This window comes from Rana temporaria, chromosome 1, assembly GCF_905171775.1.
Source record: "Rana temporaria chromosome 1, aRanTem1.1, whole genome shotgun sequence".
Taxonomy (NCBI): Eukaryota; Metazoa; Chordata; class Amphibia; order Anura; family Ranidae; genus Rana; species Rana temporaria.
The window spans coordinates 494019527-494046113 of record NC_053489.1 but is presented as its reverse complement, the minus strand read 5'-3'; the positions used below and the strand labels follow the sequence as shown (position 1 = coordinate 494046113).

The 26587-nt window shown below is 48.1% G+C and overlaps 1 protein-coding gene across 7 annotated transcripts in view; it reads right to left on the bottom strand.

Annotated features, from left to right (window-relative positions):
* ADAD1 (adenosine deaminase domain containing 1) overlaps positions 1 to 26587 on the bottom strand; it is a 317973-nt gene that overhangs the window by 281892 nt on the left and 9494 nt on the right. For all 7 annotated transcript variants that reach the window (XM_040330441.1, XM_040330417.1, XM_040330424.1 and 4 more), the window contains exon 2: positions 1857 to 2038. In XM_040330441.1, the coding sequence (XP_040186375.1) occupies positions 1857 to 2031 (175 nt within the window). In that variant the 5' untranslated portion in view covers positions 2032 to 2038. The remainder of the gene's footprint in view (positions 1 to 1856; positions 2039 to 26587) is intronic.

Sequence of the window (26587 nt, the reverse complement as noted above, 5' to 3'; positions counted from 1 at the left end):
GCAAAAAACTGAGCCGAGCTGCTGGATGCAGTGTGAGGGGTTATAGCCAGTAGGACCGTTTTGCTGTTTTTACATGTTCTGCCTAGTCCTCTCCTGAAGGTGGAGATATCTCCCTAAGGTCAAGATTGAAAGTGCTGTGTCCGTCAATGAACCAAAGAGAGATAGAGATTTTTGTTTATAGCGCAAAAAATAAAAACCGCAGAGGTGATCAAATACCACCAAAATAAAAGCTCTATTTTTTTAGAAAAAAAAAAAAACAACATCAATTTTTTTCGGGAGCCACATTGCACGACCGCGCAATTGTCAGTTATAACGACGCAGTGCCAAATCGCAAAAGATGCTCTGGTCTTTGGCCAACGAAATGATCCGGGGCTTAAGTGGTTAATACCAACACGTAATTAAATATGAAATCCCTCCACCTGACACCACAACGTTATTTAAAATCGTGTCAGCCACACAGAGCCTAGTCTTGCATCAAAGCCACGTCATTTTGGGAGAGGTAACTGGTCTCCCTTCAATATTGCGTATCCCTCAGGTCACTATCTCCACAGAGCATTAAACATTGAATCAATATTATATATGACATGTAGGTACTTTTTTAAAAAGTGATGTCAGCCTCTCATCAGTGGTCAGACCGTGAAAAAGAGGTCTCTGCATATAAAGGAGTCCTGTAATAGATAAGGATGCTCCTCACTTGCTGATACTGGTGTGTTTCCCCTTAACAAATATTAGGGATATTAGATAAAACAGTACGAGCTCTATCAAAAATCAGCCCCTGGAGATTCCCCAAGTTAGCCACTTTATGAAAGTTCATATCAGAGCAAAAATTTCAACGCCATCATAAAACATTTCCAATGGTTCATGGGACTCCATGGAGGTTAGCAATAGTATATGAAGAGATTCATCCAGATCCTGGGCGGATAAGGTACAGACTAGCTGGACATATAGTTCAATATACATCGGTAGTATCTGTGGAAGGTGATCAAATACCACCAAAATAAAAGCTCTATTTGTGACTTGTGTCTGGTCTAAGTGTTGGGTGGGAGACTCCCAGAGATTCACGGTTAGTAGATGAGAGGACATTCCTTGAGTCCTGTCTGTCTCAGCGGCTTATAAATCACAATACTGTCCTAAATTGTGTCAGTCGGCAGCTCTTAGGCTGCAGATAGCACCAGTCTCCTCTGTCTCCGTTCGGACTTCCACACATGCACAGTGTTCTGCTCAGAACTCAGCAGCAATGTTTCCTGGCTCTTGTCGAGTCTCACTGTACATTAGCGAGAGAATATGGGGGTCATGTGTGGAGTGCCCCACGGTTGACATATTTTGTCCGCAGTCTTGGCAGGCTTATTCAGAACCTATGACTGTAGCTGGCGCGATTTTAAATAAGAATGTTGTTATTGTGGTGTCAGGTGCAGGGTTTTGATATTAAATTACAAAGTCCAATAAAGTTTATATTTTTATAACTTTGCATAGCGCCTGGGGTCACTTAATAGCTACTTTCTTTGGGGGCATTTTTCCCTTTCCCCTTTCATTTGTATAGCCTTAGTCCTGTAACCGCTTCCTCTTAAATGGAAGTTGGGCATATATAGAGCTGATGACGAAAGGAAACAAAATTACTTATTTTCTATACTTTTATAGCTCAGTCTACTGGCCAAAATTAATGCAGTAATTTGATTCATGTTATTCTTAATAATAATGAACATCTGCTCTAGAGAAAAGATCATCTAGTAACATTCAATTTTTTTGCCATTTGCACAGAACAAATGCATGTGTGTTTTGCAGTACCTACAGCTTGAAACATTATAAATATACCCAATAGTCTTTATGTAGAATTTATTTAATACGTATAACTTTACCGGTGACTTGAGTAATTTTGGCTATTCCATCCTCTGTTTCAGAGTATGCTGAAGCTAGGCAAGCTTTTATTTGTGTGTCAGCAGATGGTGGCTCTTGGGGAGATAAATTCTTCTTCAATATCTGAGCAAAGCTTGGAACCTTAGTGGTCTGACCCCAACCACCAACACTTGCCATTTTTTTTCTGGAGAAAAAAAAGGTGAAAAAAAAGTTCAAGAGTTCATCACAAACAAAACTTTTTATTTTAACTAAAAATTGTAAAACTGAATATAGAAGAGGGATTGCAAATCTAACACCCATATATTAGTAACATTGGTTACCAAGCTATTTTGTTTACAAACCAATAGTGAGATATTGAGTTTCTCCTACATGTCGGTATTGGTGTATCAGAGCTCACTAGGTTTAAAAATTTGTGTTGGAGAAGGCATTACAATGTGTATGCAGACTGTGCAGAAAGGGTTGCCCAAGTTAAAGAGACTGTAAAGGGCAGAAGTTTTATTTTTTTACTTTTAATGCATTAAAGGGGTTGTAAAGGTACAAGTTTTTTCACCTTAATGCATTAAGGTGAAAAAACATCTGCGGATTAGAGGCCCCCTCGAGCCCCTCTTTACTTACCTGACCCCTCGAAAGTCCCGCGCCGTGAATGCGCAGGCTTCTCGGCTCATTCATTGGTTGCTTGAAAGCAGCGCAGTCATTTGCTCGCCCTGCTGTCAATCACATCTAATGACGCGGTGCGCTGGGGGGCGGGGCCGAGTGATACAGTGAGCGGCTGTATCACGGGAGCGCAAGAACTCATCACCATGTGAGCTCGCTCACATAAGGGTGATGAGTTCTTGCGAGGAGGAGCCGAGACAGCCGAAGGACCCCAGAAGACCAGGTTCGGGGCCACTCTGTGCAAAACGAGCTGCACAGTGAAGGCAAGTATAACATTTTTTTTGTTTGTTTTTTTTAAACAAAAAGTACCTTTAGTGTTTAAGATTAAAAAATAAATACAATAAAAAATACCTGAGCCTGTCTTTATTCTTTATCTGGCGGTGCTGCACAAATGTCCAAACTGCCCGTGACTCCCCTACTCATTGGCTGAGACAGCAGCATGATTGGCTCCCGCTGCTGTCAATCAAAATCATTCAACCAATCAGGAGAGGGGGTGGGGCGTGACTCCATGTCTGAAAGGACACAGGGAGCTGTGACACTGCTCGGTGCCCCCCATAGCAAGCTGCTTGCTGTGGGGGGCACTCAATAGGAGGAAGGTGCCAGAGCACAGAAGAGGGACCGGAGTAGGGCTGCAACTAAAAATTATTTTTAGAATCCATTAGTTGGCGATTAATCGGTTAATAATCTTAAAAAAAAAGTGTGGTGTATAATTTAGTTAATATGTAAAGTTTCAAAAAAGACAATTTATTCTTAAATATCTCTACGAAGTGGTAAATATAACCAATTATATGGTTAGGGAGCAAAATCTCTAACCCACTCTGAGAATAACTGACAGAATACATAGATATACTGTATATACTATTAGAGGGTGAATCTGGTAAATAGCATCAGACTCAGATCAAATTATATATTTTTTAAAGAAAAAAAAAAAAAAAAAGTTAGACTGTTTTTCAAACAGAACTGTAATATATTATATGCTGGTCATACGTCTTCCTTCAAAAAAATAAAAAAATTATAATTTTAAGAACGTTCACTTTCAACCACCGTGACAGGAACATTTAGAAATAGAAAATTATTGGTGAAAGGAATCACTTTTTTTTTTTAGTTGTCTCGAACTAACCATTTTGCGGTCTCCAATAATTTTTTTTTTAAAGATATTTTTATTAGGTTTAAGACAAACCAACAAACAGAAAAACATACAAAAAAACCCCCACCAGACAACCTGGTCATAAACGTTAGGCAATACACTCAAACATAGAAAAATAAAAACTGACATCAGTGCAAAATATAAAGTAGGCACAGTGGTAAAAGGCTCAGGTATAATACCTGGATATAGCAAAAGCGGAGGTCCAGACAGAGATCCGTGAGGCATGGCCCATCAATGGTCAAGCAAGAGTAGTACAATCAGTGCTGGGAGAGGGTTAGCGGACTAGCCAACCATCTACCCCAAATTTTGTGGAAGGTTTTGTTCCGTTTCCGGAGTTCAAAAGTAAGTTTATACAGTGGGATAGCGTCGCCGTCATTAAAACGTTTTAACCAGAGGGATTTCAGAGAGGTCTGTGTGCCCTTCCAGGACAGTAAAATAGCTTTTTTAACATAGAAGAAGAGTATACGGAGCAGTCTCTTGGCATGTGATAGGCATTTTTGGCAAATTACACCTAATAGGCAGTTCTTGGGGTGGATTATGTTTGGGAGGCCTAGCGCCGATGAGATGAAAGCACCCACTTCTTCCCAGAAGTCCTGGACTACTGGGCATGTCCAAAATCAGTGTAAGAAATCGGCCTCCCGGCCACAGCCGCAGAAACAGGCAGCCGAGGCCAGGAGACCCATCCTATGTAACCTAGCCAGAGTGAGGTGGGTTTGATGGAAAATTTTGGACCTGTATGATGCAGTGCAATAACAGAGGTGATCGGGGACCCGGCCTCTGTAGATAATATAATGTAGGGTTTCCAGAGAAGATGCGATGGCTCCCTCCGTGGAGGTACAGGCATTGGCCGGAAACGGGCACAGCGAATCGTGGATGTGCACCAACTGGGATGCCAAATAATATAGAAAGAAGTTGGGAAATGCCAGGCCTGCCAAGTGCGCTGGCAACCATAGTGTTTCAAGTGCTTACCTAAGCACCGGATGGCGGGCGGGAGGGGGATCCTTCACAAAATAAGTCGGACCAAATGGGACCCTCAATTCACCTGCATAGAGCAACATCTACCTACCTCCAATCCAAAAAACAGAAGGGAGTTCGCATCCTTTAGTCTGGGCGGATCAGAGGGCTTCTGCAGGCCTAAGCTTCCTTCCGTGAAGGCCGTGGCCTCAATTACCGGCAGGCGTGGGCCCGCCACAATCGTGCCCCGGCCGGTAATTGAGGCTGCGGCTTTGCGGCCTTCTGCAGGCCCAAGCTTCCCTGGGCGCCAGGTCACAATTTGTCGCAATTGCGATCGGGCGCCCAGATTTTGTCGAGCCCTGCTTTAAGTGGCTAGAGAGCATTCACAAGCAGGCAATGTGAGTAGGAGGACATACAGGTAAAATGGCAAGCAATGAAAAGGGTCTGGTGACCAATAAAAGGTTGAGAAACATTGGCCTAATACATAAGCGGTTTGTCACAAGCACACAGAGATGTAGGGAACTGGTGTTCACTGCTTACATCTGCACTACCCAGAATTAATGTCAGGTGTTTCTGGGTCATGACTCATAGTACAGAACACTGGCTCCCTGCATCTCTTTTACACTATGTGACAAACTGTCAGTAGCTAAGGCTCGGTTCGCACTGCTGCGATATGAGAAACCCTGTGAAGTTAATGACACCACCGGATCGGGGTCGCATATTGCAGTGCGAACTGTCAGATCGGGCATGAATCACATCACATGGATGTGAACACCCATGCGATCTGATTCTGGTACGGACCAAAAAAAGGGTCCTGCATGACTTTGGTCTGAATGCAATGCGAATTCACCCAAATTGTATGGCTGAATTCGTATTGCACAGACATTGCATGCGATTTTCACAGCAGTGCAAATCACATGCGATGTCGTACAGCGCACTAGTGTGAGCCCAGCCTCACACACATCCAGTACAAGCGGGCAGACCTGGATAGACAGAAAAAAATGATAGCTAAAGAGGCTTTTTAAAATGAAGGCTTGTTCACAGTATAATAGAGGGTAAACCTGCGCTTAGGACAACACGTGTATATAAAATGCAATAAAATAAACTGCAGCTCCCCCTGGTAGATATCCCCAAAGGAGATACTATGAATAGTGAAGATAGGGTGTGGGGGTAGTGGCGTTGTCTATGCAACTCCCTAAGGTTCTATGGGAGGTGAAGGAAGATGTACGGACCAATATGCCTATTGATCTTTTAGAACTGTTCGTCTCTCTCCGAGTGCCACATTATGTAATGGTGTGTGCCACACTGTAAGCAAAATGTGTGTATGAGCCCAAGCCAAGGGCACTAGTAGTGCTTAAATACTGTAGTTACCCGTGATAAATTCGTAATATGATAATTCCGTCCACATACATGTGCACCAAAAATAAATACAATGTGGTGCTAATTCCACTCGCAATAGTGTGTGCAACAGATACTGTGTTGACAATATGTGATTGCAAAGAATGTTTCCGAGACCAGCTGGATAATATACCAAACACCACTATGTGGAATAATAAAAATAATAAGTATAAGCAGGGCTGTGGAGTCGGTAGATAAATGTTCCGACTCCTCAGTTTTATGTACTTCTGACTCCGACTCCTCTGTATTAAATATGCAAATGTATTTTATACATTCCATGAGGGAAAGAAACGCAACCTACCACAGGACTACTGGCTGGGAAGCCAACAGTCTACTGTATTGCACAGTTTAAGCAAAAGACAAACACAATGAAAACAAAGTTTTATTAATTTTTTTTTATTAATCAATCAAGTGGCTGGATAGTAGCAGCAGGCATAAACATCAGGAACAGGATCTTTACCAGTTCAAAAATACAAACCACATTATTTGGTTGTTTTAGAACAAAAACAAAGCTTATCTATAATGAACCAAAAACAAAATCTGTAAAACTTAGAAATGGTTTATATTAATCTTGAAATGTAGTTATAGGCTTAGCAAATGCAAATCAATTTAATGTAGAGTTCTAAGGAAGAGAATTGCCTCTGCCAGATCCTCTTTCATAGAGGCTCTTAAAGCGGAGTTCCACCCTATTTTACAACTTTGAACCATCCCTTTTAATACTGCCCCCTTAAATAGATTTGGCATGTTTTTTTTTTTTTATTTTAAAAACGCACTGTGCTCTGCCGATAAGTTTATTTCTCCCGCCGCGGCGGATTCAGCGCTGCTATGCCTCCTGGGGAGATGCTTGTTATCGAGCCCAGGAGGCAGAAGTATCGCGGGACTTCAGCCGCAGTAAAAAAAAAAAAACTCGAGCGTTCGGGCGGGCGGGCGGAGGCTGAGACATGGTTTACAGCCCCGCCCACCGCACTAATTATGTATTCGGCGGGCGGGACGAGTGTTAGTGTCGGCAGATAGAGCAGAGCGGAGCGGGGCGGGCGGAGGCGGAGACATCGTTAACATCCCCGCCCACCGCAGCACTAATTATGTACTCGGCGGGGGGGGGGGGCGGGGGACAGTGTTGGGAGATAGAGCAGAGCGGGCGGGCGGAGGCAGGCGGAGACATGGTTAACAGCCCCGCCCACCGCAATAGTTATGTACTCGGTGGAGGGGGGGGGGGGGGGAACGACGACGAGGGGTGTAGTGTGTGTGAGAAAGCACCCAGCTCACACAGCCACTGTGCTATGAAACGGCTGCCTCACTGTGCCATGAAACTCTCACTTGGGCCATCAAATGCAACCACTGTGCCAAACGCTGCCTAACTGTGCCCATCAAACGTATCCACTGTGCCAAACGCTGCCTAACTGTGCCCATCAAACGCATCCACTGCCTAACTGTGCCCATCAAACGCATCCACTGTGCCAAACGCTACCTAACTGTGCCCATCAAACGTATCCACTGTGCCAAACGCTGCCTAACTGTGCCCATCAAACGCATCCACTGCCTAACTGTGCCCATCAAACGCATCCACTGTGCCAAACGCTACCTAACTGTGCCCATCAAACGCATCCACTGCCTAACTGTGCCCATCAAACGCATCCACTGTGCCAAACGCTACCTAACTGTGCCCATCAAACGCATCCACTGCCTAACTGTGCCCATCAAACGCATCCACTGTGCCAAACACTACCTAACTGTGCCCATCAAACGCATCCACTGCCTAACTGTGCCCATCAAACGCATCCACTGTGCCAAACGCTACCTAACTGTGCCCATCAAACGCATCCACTGCCTAACTGTGCCCATCAAATGCATCCACTGTGCCAAACGCTGCCTAACTGTGCCCATCAAACGCATCCACTGTGCCCAACGCTGCTTCACTGTGCCTGTAAAGCACATCCATGTGCTGGGGGTGATGCGATTTGGTGGGAGCGTTGCAATGTACTGGGGGCTATGCGATTTGGCGGGGGGCAATGCCCTGTGTTGGGTTGATGCAATGTGCTAGAGCGATGTGACTTGGCGAGGGGCGATGCAATGTGCTGGGGTGATGAGATTTGGTGGGGGGGTGATGCAATGTGATGGGGCGATGTGATGGCAGGCGATGCTATGTTCTGGTGCGATGTTATGCAATTTGGTGGGGGCGCAGTGATTTGGTGGGGGGGGCATTGCAATGTGCTGGTGCGATGCGGGCTATGCGATTTGGCGGGGGGCAATGCCCTGTGTTGGGTTGATGCAATGTGCTGGGGCGGTGCGACTTGGCGAGGGGCGATGCAATGTGCTGGGGTGATGCGATTTGGTGGGGGCAATGTGATTTGGTGGGGGGGCATTGCAATGTGCTGGTGCGATGGGGGCTATGCGATTTGGCGGGGGGCAATGCCCTGTGTTGGGTTGATGCAATGTGCTGGGGCGGTGCGACTTGGCGAGGGGCGATGCAATGTGCTGGGGTGATGTGATTTGGTGGGGGGGCATTGCAATGTGCTGGTGCAATGCGGGCTATGCGATTTGGCGGGGGGCAATGCCCTGTGTTGGGTTGATGCAATGTGCTGGGGCGATGCGACTTGGCGAGGGGCGATGCGATTTGGTGGTGGGCGATGCTGTGTGCTGGTGCGATGTTATGCAATTTGTTGGGGGCGATGCGATTTTGGGGGGGGCAATGTTATTTGGTGGGGGGGCAATGCAATGTGCTGGTGCGATGTGATGCAATTTGGCAGGGGGCAATGAGATGTGCTGGGGCCGATGCGGTGTGCTGGAGCCGATGCAGGGTGCCGGGGCCGATGTAGTGTGCTGTGCCAGGGCCGATGCGGGTTGCCGGAGCCGATGCGGGGGGCTGATGTGTGGTGCTGTGTCGGGGGCCGATGCGGGGTGCCGGAGCCGATGCGGGGTGCTTGAGCCGATGCGGGGTGCTTGAGCCGATGCGGGGTGCTTGAGCCGATGCGGGGTGCTTGAGCCGATGCGGGGTGCTTGAGCCGATGCGGGGTGCTTGAGCCGATGCGGGGTGCTTGAGCCGATGCGGGGTGCTTGAGCCGATGCGGGGTGCTTGAGCCGATGCGGGGTGCTTGAGCCGATGCGGGGTGCTTGAGCCGATGCGGGGTGCTTGAGCCGATGCGGGGTGCTTGAGCCGATGCGGGGTGCTTGAGCCGATGCGGGGTGCTTGAGCCGATGCGGGGTGCTTGAGCCGATGCGGGGTGCCTGAGCCGATGCGGGGTGCCTGAGCCGATGCGGGGTGCCTGAGCCGATGCGGGGTGCCTGAGCCGATGCGGGGTGCCTGAGCCGATGCGGGGTGCCTGAGCCGATGCGGGGTGCTGTCAGGGGCCGATGCGGGGTGACGGGGCCGATGTGGGGTGACGGGGCTGATGCAGCACAGCACAGGGATGGTGGGAACCCCTCATAATGAGCACAGCGGGTGTACAGACCTGGGAACTCAGCACAGGGATGGTGGGAACCCCTCATGAAGGGTTCCCACCATCCTTGTTCTGTACTGACTTCCTGTGGCTGTACTCCTGCTGTGCCCATTATGAGCGTACGAATCTGAATTGAGTTTCGGGCACAAAATACGAAATAACGGCTAATGCGAAACGGAACTAAATAAAATGAATTTATTGACAGTGCACTTCTCTGGTATATGTATACACACCACATATATAACAAGAGATATATATCATCTTGTTATGTAGATATATCTGCACAGGAACAAATTATTTCGTATATTTACTGGGTCCTGGAAGGAGGAGGGGAGGGGAGGAGAGGTTTGCATAGATAAGGGGCGGTAACTTCCCCTGACACTCCCGTTGCTATTGAAACCTGATCTGAAACCATTACATTGCTTGTGCAACACTGAGCTTGTGTGAGAACTGCAAGGCTGAAATCCAGGAAGTCATACAGTCTGGCTTCATGATGCCCACACTTAAGATGGCCCCAGTAAATTTCTGTTTTATAAAGTGTCTAAATGCTGTAACAACCTAACAAAACGGACCTTATTTTACAGACTAACTGTAGTAGAATACATTAAGCTTGTGTATTACAGGGGTTTTCATATTTAAAAAGTTTTTATTTTTAAAATTGTGGCCGGAACTCCGCTTTAAGTCAGACTTTATTATTTTATTCATGCATTGGTCTTTATTCTTACAGTAGAGAAGTCATTAATTATAACTTTTTTGTGAATTGGGACTGAATTTTGTGAATTTAAACTTGCTTTTTTTTTTTATTCCAATCTAAATTTAGTAGGAGTCGGTGCATTGTTTGCCGACTCCGACTCCAGGTACCCAAAATTTCCCCCGACTCCGACTCCACAGCCCTGAGTATAAGTACACAGTACCAGTTGGTCAAAAGTATAAGACCCAAAATAAAATGACTGTTTTCTCGTGTTTATAGAATCATACCAAGCCCAGGTGTGATGACCCCTGCATAAAGTTCATGAAAATAAAATAAAAATGTAACAAAGTGATCAGTTGAAAAAATATATATAAAAAAAAAATGTCCATAAAAGAATATAATTTATATATAAAAGTTCCATTCCAGAGTGCAGCAATCCGTGATAAATAGGTGATCAAAGATATACACTGTGCGCCTTCGTTGTGGTTCCGGTGCTCCCCCACCAGGGTCCCCACTCACCAGAGACACTCACCCCGCAGGGGTAAAGTGCATATATGTATACGCTGTAGCGGCTCTTTCGGTCCTAGTCTCCCGTCCTATTTCACTCCGTATTCGATCTCCAATACACGTGACATGGTTCACCTAGTTTTCCAGAGTCCTCCAGGAAAAAAGACAGGCTCCCATAGCGTAATATGTATAAAAAGGGGTTGTTTTATTTGCACTAGCCTCCCAAAGGCGAGACGTGCAGAAAAAATGCGAAATAAATACAAAAAATGATAAATATATAAAACAGTAGCCGACAGGCTAATGATGCATAACAATATAAAAAAAGGTTTAAAAAATATATGCGGTAAAAAAGACAGAAACGCACAGCACTAGTAAGTATGGCACCAGCTCTGGGAACGGCGTGCGTGCCACTTGCGGGTCAGCTGGTCCACCCGGAAGTGTGTGCGTGTATGCGTGTGTCCGCTTTATGCACGTTCCGTAAAATCACGTCTTCTGAAGCGGTTCACAGTATGCCCCTGACGTTTTATTACTGTGCACCCAGAACCACCCTTGGACAGCAGCATTGTCAGTGGAGAGGGTAGTTTTAGATTTAAATGGCCTTTACATAATCGACTTACAATTTAAAGGCAAACTCCAGCTGACAGTTATTAAGCAGCTATAGCAAAAGTTTTTTTTTTTCCCCTTTTGGGATAAAGGTTTTAGGCTAGGTGCATCTAGGCCCATTTTCCGGTGTGTATTTTTTTGTGTGTTTTAATGCATTTTTGGGATGTGTCCATTTTGCTAGGAGGTATCTGTCATGCAGGGAACGCACCAAAAACACATACAAGTTTTTTTCATGAGATTCCATTAAAGCGGGGATATGCAATAAGCGGACCTCCGGCTGTTGCAGAACTACAAATCCCATGAGGCATAGCAAGGCTCTGACAGCCACTAGCATGACACCCAGAGGCAGAGGCATGATGGGATTTGTAGTTTTGCAACATCTGGAGGTCCGCTAATTGCATATCCCTGCATTAAAATCTGGGAAACCAAAAAATATCCGTGCTGTGTGCAAAAAATAGGATTTTTCTACTCACCGTAAAATCAATTTCTCTGAGTTCATGGACGGACACAGCAGCAATTGACCTTAGGGTTATCTACCTTCCTTTTAGGAGATGACTAGGCAGAAAAACAGCACTTAAAGTGTTAAAACACTTCTCAGTATAGGACCTCCCAGGGGGCGGATCCCCCGGGTACATCCCTCTCTCTGCATCATGCAGCCCCAGTTCGTAAACAAGCAGTACAAACAAAGGAGGGGAGGTTGCTGTGTCCGTCCATGAACTCAGAGAAATGGATTTTACAGCGAGTACAAAAATCCTATTTTCTCTTCCGTTCATGGACGGACACAGCAGCAATTGACCTTAGGGACGTCCCCAAGCAGTGTCAGAAAAGTGTGAGGGGTGGGAAAAAAACACAGCAAACCAAACTTCACCCCAAACAAACCAGAGTTCCTCAAGGGAGGAACTTCAACCTTAAACAGCCGCCTGTAAAACCTTGCGGCCAAAGGAGGCATCCGAAGATGCACTCACATCCACCTTGTAAAACTTTGAGAAGGTGTGGATTGACGACCAGGTCGCTGCCTTACACACCTGTAAAACAGACGCTTGATGGCGGAAAGCCCAAGAGGCACCAATCGCCCTGGTCGAATGCGCCGTAACCTGAAAGGGAGGCGCCCGCCCCTTTAGGGCATAGGCCTGGAGCACGACCTGTCTGATCCACCTAGAAATGGTGGCCGACGAGACCGCCAGACCTTTCTAAGGACCAGTCACCGACACGAACAGTGAATCCGACCTCCGAAACGGAGCCGTAGCAGACAAGTACACCCGTAGGGCCCGAACCACGTCCAAGGAATGCAACGTGGCCTCCCTCGGGTTCTACGGCTGAGGACATAAGGATGGCAAAACAATGTCCTCATTAATGTGAAAAGCCGAAACATACTTTGGAAGAAATGACGGCTGCGGCCACAGCACCACCTTGTTCTTGTGGATGACCAAGAAAGGAGCCTTGCAAGACAAGGCCGCCAGTTCAGAAACCCGTCTGACCGAAGTAATTGCCACCAGAAAAAACACCTTCTGGGACATAGTCAATAAGGGAATCTTTCGAATGTCCTCAAACGGAGAGTCTTGAAGCACCGAGAGGACCAAGTTCAAGTCCCATGGAGGCAGTGAAGGATGCACAGGAGGGGCCAAATGCCGAACCCCCTGTACAAACGTACGCACCAGGGAGTGCACCGCCAATGGTCGCTGAATGTAAATAGCCAAGGCCGAAATCTGGCCCTTAACTATACTTAAGGCGGGAGCCTGATCCACTCCACGCTGTAAGAACAGCAGAATCCGGGACATCACGTATGTACGGGGGTGCCAATTAATCTCCTCACACATAGAGATGTAAGCCTTCCACGTACGATGGTAAATCCTCTGTGAAGTAGACTTCCGTGCACGTAGCATGGTAGAAATCACTGAGTCGACAGACCTCGATCCTTCAGCACCTGGCTCTCAACAGCCACGCCGTTGAGTGAGTGAGTGAGAGACTTGTAAAGCGCAACACATGCGAACTGAATTGCCTCTGGGCGCTGTATCCATTTCATGGGTAAGGAACCCCTTGACCTCAGAAGAGATGGGTTTTAATCTTTCTCCTGAAGGCCAAGTGGTCTGACTCCAGTCGGATGGTGGTTGGTAGTGCATTCCACAGGTGAGGTCCCTGGACTGCAAATCTACGATCTCCTTTGGACTTGTATCTGGCTTTGGGTATTTGGAGTAGGTTTTGATTGGTGGATCGCAGAATGCGATTGGGGTTATAAGCTTTTATTTTTTCGCATAGATATTGGGGGGCGTTTCCTTGAATACACTTATGCATTAGGCAGAGTGCCTTGAAAGCGACTCTGTCTTTTACTGGCAACCAATGCAGGGATCTCAGCGAAGGTGAGATTGATTCCCATGTTTTTTTTCCAGTCACTAGTCGAGCGGCCGTATTTTGAACGACTTGCAGACAAGTGATTTGGTATTTGGGGAGTCCTAGATAGAGGGCATTTGTGTAGTCGAGTCTGGAATTGATAATTGTTCCCACCACAACTGCAATGTCCTCTTTCGGGATAAAGGGCGTGAGTCTGCGTAGTAGGCGCAGCAGATGGTGCGATCCGCCCGCTGACTGACCCTATTTGTGCATCCATTGTCATGTAGGTATCAAAAATTACTCCGAGACTTTTGACTTTGGTGCTAGGGGTGATAGTTTTACCCAGAATGGCTGGGGGAGACCATGTTGACGCTGGGTGATTTTTCCGGTTGGCGTGAAACAGGAGAAGTTCTGTTTTCGAACCGTTGAGTTTAAGATAACTGTTTGTCATCCAGTTATCTATTAGACGACAGTTGTATGTCGTCCGCATAGGAGTGGTAAAGTAACTTCTGGTTACTGATGATTTCAAAGAGAGGGCAAAGATAGATATTAAACAATACGGGTGATAAGGGAGATCCCTGAGGGACTCCGCATAACGTACGTTTTTCAAGAAGTGAAAGACCCCAGTTTCACTATTTGTGATCGGTTTTCCAAGAAGGAGGAGAACCAGGGTAAAACATTTTCAGCGACTCCGGCTACTTAGCTAGCCTAGCCAGTAGTAGTCCGTGGTCTACAGTGTCAAAAGCCGCGCTTAGGTCCAGCAGTATCAGGAGACAAGATTCTCCTTTGTCTGCGGCCTCTAGAGCGTCATCCCATATTTTGAGCAGCCCTATTTGTTCCGTGACCCGGACGGAAGCCTGATTGAAACGGGTCGAGTAATTTATGGGTGTCTAAATGCAGTTGCAGCTGTTGTACAACTACTTTCTCCATTACCTTGGAGAAGACACTTAGAGCCGTTATGGGCCTCCGGTTGTTTGGGTCTTTGGGGTCGAGGGAAGTTTTTTTTAGAATTGTTTTTATTGTACATTGGTTTATGAGCTGCGTGATAGCTGTTTCTTTCAGCAGTTTGGTGGGAATGATTTCATTGGGTGCTGTGCTGTTACGCAATGTCCCGATGATATTTTTAGTGGCATCGATGGAAATGGGTTTTAGAGTGAATTTTGGTGATTGCGGCGGATTTATGTGGGTATGTAGGTTTGTGATTTGGGGGGGGGGGGGAAGTTGGTGACGGTTCCATTTTGCTGAATACTTTCACAGATTTTTTCAATTTTATTAATGAAATAATCCGATAATTCATTGCAAAATTCTTGTGAATCAGAATTCGAGGCCCCTAAACAAGCAGGATTCATAGTCTGAGTGACCAGCTTGAAGAGTTCTCGGGGGCGGTTTAGGGCATTTGCGATGATGTTGTCCGCGAAGATTTTTGTGATATTTCTTTGTTATTATCTTGTAAATGGTGTGGTTTTTTATCTGAAGAGCACCTTTTCCACGCAGCTTCTGCTCTTCTACGCTCTTGCTTTAGCAACGTCAGCTGGTCATTAAACCAGCTGGGAGTTGTTTTTCCGGATGCAAGTTTTGCGTTTTGGTGCTACCAAGTCAGCTGACTGTAGTAGCGCCTTGTTGATGGCGTCAAGTGTTTCTGTGGCTGTTTGTTTTTGTTGGGTTGTTTTTATTTTGTTCCCTAGTGTTTTGAAGAGTTCCGAGTAGAGCTTTTTCTGAGATCTAGTCCAGTGAGTTGTCACCGGTTTTGTCATTTTTTGTGGGCTAGCGTTTTTGGTGATTGTGAATTTGATGGCATGGTGATCGGTCCATGGTTGCGGCTCATTTTCCAGGACGTAAATTTCCAAATCTTGTTTGAAAATGAGATCGAGCATATGGCCTGAGGCATGAGTGGGGCCTTGTATTAGTTGCTGCAGACCTAATCCTTCTAGATGGTCGATGCAGGCGTTGGCTATGGGGTCCAGCGAGGAGTTGGCCCAGAGGTTGAAATCCCCAAGCACCAAAAGGTGTTTGATGTTTAGGGTATATGTGGAGATGAATTCCGTCAACGACGTGAGAAGGTGCGTTTTTGGGCCTGGTGGTCTATAGCAAAGTAGCATATGGACCGTATCTTGGGGATTTGTTTGCAGCTGCAGAGTGAGGGTTTGAAAGGAAGCAAGTTTTGAAGGACTGGTTTGGTGATCGAGAGGAGAGTCTTGTGGATCACCGCCAAGCCCCCCCCTCTTTGCCCCACTCTGTTTTGCATTTGAATGCAATAATTTGCTGGCACCAATTATGTTAGAATGGTGTTGCAGTCGGCTGTGAGCCAGCTTTCTGCGATGAAGGGGCAGTCTAGATTGTGTTGAAGGATGAAATCATAGATTTCTTGTCGGTGTTTTACTGCCGATCTTGTGTTGACCAAAGCGCATATTATGCGCTTGGGCTGGGGTACCTGCGCGTAGTTTTTGACTGTTGATCGTCGATTGATTCTCAACAGTCGCTCATTCCTTAGAGCTTTTTTGGTGACAACTGGGAGTATAGAGGCAAATGGTTTTAGTTCCCGGATGGTTTCCGCAGAGTATTTTAGGTAACCCATGGTCGCAGAAAAAAACACAGGGGAGTGATGTTGATTGGGGGGGTCTTATATGGTGATGGGCGCAAGACTGTCCAAGTGAGCCGTCACTCGTTGAGTCTTCTCTCCCCTATTGGTCCAGAGAAAGGCGAAAAACCCCAGGCGTGATGTGCCAATCTGCAGCGACCGGGGAAAAAAATTCCTTCCTGACCCCTCAACGGGCGATCAGTGCAACCCTGGGTCAATTGCCTAGGGGGGGTATGTACCCCTGTGTTAAACTATGGGAGTCCTGGTTGTTTGTGCTGTGTCTGCAGCAGCCGACAGCTGGGAGGACCCTGCCTGGCTGCACTATCCCTGGGGAGAGCCGACTCGTTTGGCTGTTAAAGCCAGCGACTGTAAAGCAGGGTGAAAGATAGGACCCTGCGACAGAAGATCTTCTCTCAGGGGTAGACGCCAAGGGACGTCTGCCACCAGACGCACCAGGTCCGCGTACCAGGGACGGCGCAGCCAAACCGGGGCGATCAGGATCGTTGGTATCCCCTCGGCTTCCATTCTGCGCAGCAGGCGGGGAAGAAGCTTCAGAGGAGGGTAGGCGTAGATTAGGCGATATTGACCCCATGGCGCCACCAACGCGTCCGCCCACGGGTCTCTTGACCTGGCCACGAACCGTGATACCTTCCGATTGAGACGGAACGCCAGAAGATCCACTTCTGGAGTGCCCCATTTTTGGCACAGACTCTGAAACACTTCCGGGTGTAGCGACCATTCTCCTTGGTCTAGCGTTTGGCGACTTAGGTAATCGGCCTGCCAGTTCTGCACCCCCGGGATGTACACGGCCGACAGAGCCAGAACGTATCTTTCGGCCCACCGGAGAATGTGCGCGACTTCCGTCGATGCGGCCGAGCTCCGTGTGCCCCCCTGATGATTGACATACGCCACGGCCGTGGCGTTGTCAGACTGGATCCTGACCGGTCAGTCCTGCAGATCCCGAGACCACTTGGAGAGGCACAGCCGGATCACTCGGAGCTCCAGGACATTGAGAAGCAGGCGGGACTCCTCCTGAGTCCAGCGCCCCTGGGCTGACTGGACACCCCAGACACCCCCCCTGTCGGAGAGGCTGGCATCCGTGGTGACCACTGTCCAATGGCATGGCAGAAACAATTTTCCGGTCCGAAGTACCGGAGATGTCAGCCACCACACTAGGGAGGACCTGACCAGGCGACTCACCCAAATCTGGTAATCCAGAGACGAAGGGAGCTTGTCCCAACGTGACAGAATCTCTTTCTGTAACACTCGAGTGTGGAATTGAGCATACGGAACTGCCTCGAACGAGGCCACCATCAGACCCAGAACTCACATGCAAAAGCGTAGCGACGACCACTCCTGGGTCGCCAACCGCTGCACCGCAGATTGCCGCGTCTGTAATTTCTCCGTTGGGAGGAAAACACTCGCCTCTGAGGAATCCAGGACCAACCCCAGGTATTCCACCCACTGAGACAGTGACAGTACCGACTTCTGGACATTCAATAGACAACCGAACTCTGAGGGCCTGACAGGTGATAGACACGTCCTCTTCTAACTCTGAGCTTGAGGAAGCTCTCAGAAGGTGGTCATCCAGGTATCCCACGATAGCGATCCCGCGCTGCCTCAGCAGGGCCGGAATCGGAGCAAGCACCTTGGTAAAAACCCGTGGTGCCGAGGCCAGGCCGAACGGGAGGGCCACAAATTGAAAGTGGTCCTCTCCGACTGCAAAATGCAGAAATCTCTGGTGTTTTGCGCATATGGGGATATGCAGGTACGCGTCCTTGATAACCAAGTACGCCAGAAAATCCCCCTGATGGAGCGTCGCCACTATGGAGCGAATCGACTCCATCCTGAACTTTTGCACTTTGACAAAACAATTGAGAGCCTTGAGGTCCAGGATTGGACGGACCCCTCCTTTCTTGGGGACTACAAACAGATTGTAGTAAAACCCCTGGAACTGTTCCGCTGAGGGAACCGGTACAATCACTCCCCTGACCAGCAGGTCCTGAACAGCCCCTGACAGGGCCACCCAACGTTCCGGAGGAAGCTGGAGGTTGGAAGGAAAAAATCTGTTTGTGGACAAGAGAGAGAAACTCTATCTTGTACCCCGAGGAGACTACTTCACAAACCCATCGGTCGGAAAGAAGAGACCTCCACCGAGCCGCGAATTCGCGAAGCCGGCCCCCCACCCGAGATACGGGCGGGGGGCAGACCTTCATGCAGAAGCAGGCTTGTTGGGCTTGTGGTACCAGGTGCACTTTTGTCCTTAAGCGGGCGCCTTAGCACCCTGGAAACATTTTCCTGCCGCACCTGGTGGGTGAAAAAAACGATTGGGGGCAGTAAAGGAGGGCCCTTGCTTACGGCGAGGCTCCTTACCCTTTCCAGATTGCGGGAGCAGAGTGCTCTTACCTCCTGTGGCATCTTTTATGTCATCCAGAGACGCCTCAAAAAGCCGTTCACCCTTAAAGGGTAAATCCACCAAGGCCTTTTTAGAAAACTGGTCAGCAGACCAACACTTCAGCCACACAAGGCGGCGTAGCACCACCGCGGAGGCCCTGGAAAGCAAGGGAAGCGTATCCAGGGCCGACTCACAGACAAACTATAGGCCTTGCTCAACTGGTCGGCTAGGTCCACACAGAGCTCAGGAGCATTCTGCACCTCCAGCTCCTGCAACAAGGACTTTGCCCGTTCGGTAAGTGTCTGTGACACCAGAGCCCCGGCCAAAACGGTCTCACCGCCGACCCCACCACTGTGAACATGGAGCGGGCCACAGCCTCAGTTCTCCTATCTGCGGGGTCCTTAAAAGCGGGAGCCCCTTCCACAGGTAACGTGGTAGCCTTGTTCAGCCTGGACACAGGGGGGGTCCACTGCCGGAGGAGAGATACCCTTTTGAGGAGGACTTTTAAAAAAAGTGTAACAGAACGCAAAGTTTTTTGGAACAGCAAAAACTTTCTGCGGCCGATCCCACTCCTTGTGTTCCTTATTTGGACAAATTGTTGTACAAGGAAACACTTTAGCGGTGCGGGGCGGCTTGCGGAACCCAAAAGGGACCGGCATGTCTGATGCCTCCGCCAAATCCTCACGTTTTTGAGTATCCCGCACCGCAGTGATAAGAGCTCCAACAAACGCCTTATCATGCGCTGACCCTGAGTCATCCTCACTGTCCGTGTGGGCTAGGCCTGCATCTTCTGACATAACGGAACCAGGGCCAGACGCAGTAGCAGGGCCTGATTCCGTGTCAGAAACATCCCCAGAAAAAGGCGGAGGGAGGGAGTGCTTTTTACCCCCCTTCTGGCCACTCGCTTCAATCCTGGCAACAACGCCTCAAGGACTGCTGTCATAGCATCCACCGAGGCCGCAGGAACAGGGGCACTAAGGCCGGGTACTCACGAGCAAACATGTACGGTGAAACCGGTCCGTCGGACCGTTTTCACCGTACATGCCTGCCAGAGGGTTTCTGTACGATGGTTGTACTAACCATCGTACAGAAGTCCGCGCGTAAACACTACGCGCGGCGACGTGGGCGGGCCTGCCATTTAAAGGCTTCCACGCATGCGTCGAAGTCATTCAACGCATGCGAGGGACGGCGGGCGCTCGGACATGTACGGTAGGTCTGTACTGACGACCGTACATGTCCGAGCGGGCAGGATTCCAGCGGACGGTTTTAAAACACGTCCAGGAATATTTGCCCGCTGGGCAAATGTTTGCTGGAATTCGGCCCGCTCGCGCCTACACACGACCGAACATGTATGCTGAAACTGGCCCGCGGACCAGTTTCAGCATACATGTTTGGTCGTGTGTACGGGGCCTAAGGGTTAACTCTGGCATGCTTGGGGTAGAAGCCTCCGGTTCGGACGCCATGCTGACCCACTGTAAATGCCACCCTTTTACTGCAAGGCAAGACCCACAGGCGACCCTCCCGGCCGCAACAGAGAGCAGGGGACCCCCCAGAGGACTCACCACCCGACCAGGCTGTAGTGCCGCTGAGAAGCTAGAAACGCTGCCCGTGCTGTGCCATCCCTCAGGAAGTGTGCTGGGAGTATTCGCGCCGTTATTCTGGTCACTAGAGGCCAAAATTCCTTCCAAGATGGCCCCCGACATGCAAAAAAACAGCAGTCAATAAGAGCGGCCGTCACCGCCAAAATGGCGGCCAAACACGTTTTTAAAAACACAGTGACAAAAACCAGCAAAAAAACATGGCAACGTAACAGACCCACAGGCCCCCCCCCCGCACACACGGCATCATAAAAGACATACAGCACCCCACAGCAGCAGCAGCCCCCAGGTAGGACGGAGCCCCCCCAGGCGGACCCCTCACCTCACGGCCGTCACCCAGAATGTGGGGAAGGAGGGAGAGGAAGGGAGAGAGGAAAGTAGGGCAGACCTCCCCATGAATGCACCAGCCAAACCACCATGCCAAGGCAAAGGGATACTACTTACCCATCCTGCGACTGCCGGCTGGAGGCATTCCAGACAGACCCAACGTCCGCTTACGGCATGGCCGTCGGCCCAGCACACTGTGACTCGGCCATAGAGACCGGTCATACATGTGCCCTGGAACGTATAGCTCACCGGCCACCCCTGGAGCAAAGGGGCATGTCGTGGACGGCCCAGCGCGTAGCTAAAGGCCGGCACACGCTCGATGGCTGAACATGGGGGGGGGGGGGACTACAAGGATCGAGGATCCAGCCTGTCACCCAGTCGGCAGTTGATTGTAGATCCCAGGATCCAAAAATGCAGGGAAAAAAAAAAAAAAAAAAAAAAAAAAATCCCAAAAATTCTCCAGAGCACATGGGCCCAGAGGAGCCATGTCTTCTCCTTACGCTAGGCAGAAAAAAAACTTGGGGCTGCATGATGCAGAGAGAGGGATGTACCCGGGGGACCCGCCCCCTGGGAGGTGCTATACTGAGAGAAGTGTTTTAACATCTCCTAAAAGGAAGGTAGACAACCCTAAGGTCAATTGCTGCTGTGTCCGTCCATGAACGGAAGAGAAAAAGTCCCTGCACCTTTCCAAAAAAATGCACTGGTGGAAACTGCAGATGCGTACGTGACCAATAGAAACTAATGTAAATTGCCTCCCGCCCGCCATATAGACAAACAACAGCAGGCAGGATGATCTCTTGTTCTGGGCCCATGCCATGACGTCGCCTAGTCTCGCTGCAGGCGTGTTGTGTCCTTGGGACACAGCACGACCCCGATCTCAGTGAAGGGATGCGGCTCTTTACCCATGTGATCAGCTGTGTCCAATTACAGCTGATCACATGTAAACAAGGAGATGCCATTTATCGACTCTCCTCACACTGACAGAGTATGAGGAGAGCCGATCAGCTAGCATTTCTTTACAGGGGAGACCTGTACAGGTAATGAGGGCACTGATAATCAGTGCTTTGACTACAGTGCAGCCCCAACTGTGCCCATCAGTGAGGCCAATCAGTGCAGCCTCATTAGCGCACATTAGTAAAGGAGAAACAATATTTTTTTACAAAATTTTCTGACCGAAATTACGAAATGTTTTAATATTTTTTCCATTTCAGGTATTCTTTCGTTTTTGTAAAAAATAATAATAATAAAAACACACAGAATGCTAAGAAATTTCATTTGGGTACAGCATTGTATAACCGCACAATTGTCATTTAAAGTGCAACAGCGCTGGAAAATGGCTTTTGGCAGGAGGGGGGTTAAAGCAGACCTTGACAAATTCCGGGAGCTAGGTCACAACTGCGACAAGAAATTGTGACCTGGCGCCTGGGGAAGCATAAGCCTGCGGCCTCAATTACCAGCCGGCGTGATCACGGCGGGCCCGCGTCCGCCGGTAATTGAGGCCGCGGCTTTGCATTTTTCTGCAGGCCTCAGCTTCCTTCTGTGATCTGGCACCATCTTGTGGTGGCCGTTGGCATTACAGGTTACATTGCATTACAAGTGGCAAAGCAGCAGTTCAAATGTGTTTTTCACTGCCATCTCCTTCCCTCTAATTAGAACCCCCAAACATTATTTATATATTTTTATTCTAACACCCTAGAGAATAAAATGGCGGTCATTGCAATACGTTCTGTCACACCGTATTTGCGCAGTGGTCTTACAAGCGCACTATTGAAAATAGATTTTTTTTTATTAAAAAGTAAGACAACAGTAAAGTTAGCCCAATTTTTTTTTAGATTGTGAAAGATAATGTTATACCAAGTAAATTGATACCCAACATGTCACGCTTCAAAATTGCGTAAACTCGTGGAATGGCGACAAACTTTTACCCTTTAAAATCTCCATAGGCGACGTTTAAAAAATTCTACAGGTTGCATGTTTTAAATTACAGAGGAGGTCTAGAATTATTGCTCTCGCGCTACCAATCGCGGCGATACCTCACATGTGTGGTTTGAATACCGTTTACATATGCGGGCGCTACTCACGTATGCGTTAGCTTCTGCGTGCGAGTTTGGCGGGACCGGGTGCGTTTTTTGGCTCCTAACTTTTAGCTGGCTCCTAGATTCAAAGCAAATTTGTCAAACCGTGGGTTAAAGTGCCCTGTAGGCAAGTGGTTAAATGGACTGTACTGCATTCTGCAAAACACAAGTGTGAACCTAGCCTTAATAAATGCTGATCATTGTATGTACTGCATCAATTTGTTATGGAGAGTACTTGACTTGATTGTAGCCGTATTAGTGCAATTGTGACAGAAGAAAATTTAGTACTGTAACTGTTTATTTGCATTGGCAAAATGTTAAAACAAAACAAGAAAACAAAAAAAACAAAAATTATATATATTACTCAGAGGGAAAGAAAAAAAAAAAAAATTAAAAAAAAAAAAAGGAACCAACCACATATGGAGAGTACAAACAAGTGATTACTGCCCCCACCTATAACTGGTCACTACAGCAAGGAGTATTGGAAAGGCACGCATATAAAGAAACAAAGACATTTCCAAGCTCAACGTGCCGACCAGCCTGCGACCAACCAAACAGACCTGTCTCAAAAACAGACACTTGCAAACACATGCGTAAGCCACAGAGCACCGCCAAGGCACCCTATTTTCTGTGAGTCTACAACAATGGAAACACATGCATTTAAATGGACAGGTATAGGGCAGATAAACCAGGAGCGAGCCCTTGTCTCCTTAAAGGTACAAGGGCAGCCTTAAAGCGGAGTTCAACCCAAAAATGGAACTTCTGCTTAATCCACTCCTCGCCCCCTTACATGCCACATTTGGCATGTAATTTTTTTGGGGGGGGAGTGGGGGCTTCAGGAGGAGTGGGACTTCCTGTCCCACTTCCTCCTTTCGCCGAGGGGCTGGTAAGGCGAATAGCTTAATCGCCTTACTGCAGCCCCTCCCTGTAGGCGATCACCTGTCCAATCGGACGGGACAGCGCCGCTCGCGCACGCACAGTGGGTGCCCGGCCATGAAGCTGAAAGCCGTCACGGCCGAGTGCCCACACTTGGAATGAAGACGCCGGCCGGAGGGGGGGGGGGGGCGGAGGAGCGGAGCCCCAGCCGGCGCGTCGCTGGAACCGTGGACCAGGTAAGTGTCTGTTTATTAAAAGCCAGCAGCTACACTTTTTGTAGCTGCTGACTTTTAATAAACATAAAAAAAGGCTGGAACTCCCCTTTAACATTCAGCCCATAAAACTATGGCAGCAAAGGTGTCAGTGCGTTGCCTGGCCAATATAATTCATAGTACAAGTGGTTACTGCCCCACCTATAACTGGTCACTGCAGCAAGGAGCCTTGGAAAGGCGACGCATATTAAAAAAAAAATATTTCCAAACTCAACTTATCGACCAGCCTGCGACCAACTGAATGGACCTGTTTTAACAGTATGCATAAAAAACAGGGGTTTAATTGCACACATTTGCAAACACATGCGCAAGCCACAGAGCCCGCGGCAAGGCACCCCATTGTTGTTTGTTATTTGGAGACTCCGAAAAACAAAGACTGCTGTGTAAATTCTACCGACAGAATATGTAATTTTTGATTTTGGGCATAGTTACTTTAGAGCCATTTGTTCGCATGATGTAGAACTTTAAAGTAGAAATCCACCCTAAAACCCCTGCATCTACAGATATCCACAATTCAACACTAACCTATCTAGCCCTGTAAAGAAGAAATCAGTGTACATACCTTTTCTGCAGTCATTCCGACTCCGGGCTGAGCCGTCAGTCGCAGCTTCTCTGTAGAAGCCGATGCAGAGGAGAAGTCCAACAACAGAAGCCCCATAATAACTTATGGGTGAGGTCTAGGGGTGCAACCGATCGTGCCCGATCCGAACGGGTCGACCTGTTCGAAACGGCACAGAATGCGATCCGCGGATCGCACCGCCGCCGCGGCCTTAGGAAAGGCCGCGGCTTCGGCCTAGCTCCGGAGTGGTCGGCCATCTTGGTACACCTGGCGGCGGTGCGCGCTGACATCACCCCTCCCTCTGCTCGTGGATCTTCTATTCTGCAAGAGCGCGCTGTCTGCATGCAACCGAACCGAGTACAGTGAGACTGAGAAGTACAGTAAGTTGATTCATGTTGGCTATATTACAGTGGGGAAAATGGCTATACAGTGTACTGTGTTACTGTTTACTAGTGTGGGGGCAATGTTGGTTATTATTACAGTGGGAAAAACCTAAGTTAGACGTAACGGTATTTCTACGAACCTTCCAGGACGGCACCTGAGAGATGATGGCCCCTCCCCACAGGAAACACAATCACTTGACATTTTTTTATAAGTCCCCACCCTTCCCCTTGATCCTCAGTATGAATTAAAGTAATCCTGAACTGGTTCACAAGGGAAATTGTTCCTTATAGGTACTTACCACCTAGCGTTTAGCTTATCTTTTTTCCCCTCCACATAGGGCGGGAAGTAGGCCTGCCGTCCTGGAAGGTTCGTAGTAATACTGTTACCGGTAAGTCTAACGTAGGTTTTCTCACTTTATCCTCTCAGGTGCCGTCCTGGAAGGTGAACGAGTAACCAACAGGCCTACTTTAGGGTGGGACCCTTGCCTGCAAGGTCTTTCTGCTAAATGTCAGAATCTGACTTTATTTCACCACCTCCACTCCCTAGTGTGTGATGAAGGTATCCTAGCTGGATCATGTAATTGACCTGCAGGTCTGCTCCACCTATGCCCTTGTCTCCTCTTTGGATGCAGGGTCTAGGTGGCACGTGCTCTTAAAGAAAAAATTCTGAGAGCTTGAGTATTTTTTAGGATCGAAAGGTTGGCTGCGCCAATATTCTAGCCATCGTGGTTGATAATGTCTGCAATGCTGCATAAGACCATCCAAAGTTTAGTCAGAGATTTGTTCTGTGAAACAAAGACCTACTTTGATCAACCAAGAAAACATCTGGTTTTAAGCCACTAGCCTGTACAGGAGAAAGAAAAAAGGTCTCCTGACGGACAATCCTTGTGGGTCCCCTTTTTGTTTGCCACAGTCATGGTGAAACAGGGAAAGAAACCCACTCAAGGATACTAGATTAAGGGAAGTCTATTCCCTTGACTCAAATGACTGGACAGGTATGTGACCAAGCAAGGCGTTTGGTGTGCTCCTGCACTCCCTTCAGTCCACCTGTCCACCTCCATTCATTGGAATGCATGTGACTCTATAGCGAGGACACTTATTAGTCAGTGTCAGGACCCCAGAATGCCTTGGCGTGGCTCATTTGTGCATCCGCCAATATGCATGGACAAACTCCTGTCTCCAACGTACACTGCTAGACCGGTCAAAACAGCTGCTCTGCAAGCCGGTTGACAAGCAGGTCCCATCCTGGTCATTCCCCATTTCTGGGTTCCTTCCCATCTGAATGCTGACATGTCAGATGTGAAATTGTTCTATATACCCCAGGCTCCTTATAAACCTGCGAGTCGATACATTAAACTACGCAGAAAAGAAGCCTGTTACGAAATTGTGGGCAATTCATTGGTATATAACAGAAAAGAACAAAGGTGTCGGGGAAAGAATAAACTTTTCACCTCCCCCCACGTATAACACGCAGACATATTTTACCCTACATTCTCAGGGTAAACACATGAGTGCCACACGCCAACAAGATACAGAATTCTGTAAATATCCAGTGTTTGAGGTCATAATCCACTCCACGCACCAAGGAGTGTTAAGTTAAGCAGATCCCTACCACAAGGGACCCATGCTATAGTAGGAGTAAAAAACGAATATTGGATATCCACATCCAGTTCGTCCAAGGGGGTGACATGAAGGACATATACCAAGCTATAAGCCCATCGGATCGGGAGAACCAGTCAGAGAAATTCTGATGCTGAATTTTTTTTAGGGAAACCGCTCCTAACGGAGTAACCCCTTTCCTACTAGAAAATCATGATAGGTGATTTTATGACCTCCTTCCAGTGTCCTATAACCCTACTGGGTTCAGGTCTAGGGAATGTCTCTGGCATGCCTAGAAGTAAAGGCCCGCAATCAGAAATCCTGTTCCTTCCATGTACATGGAAAATAAGGT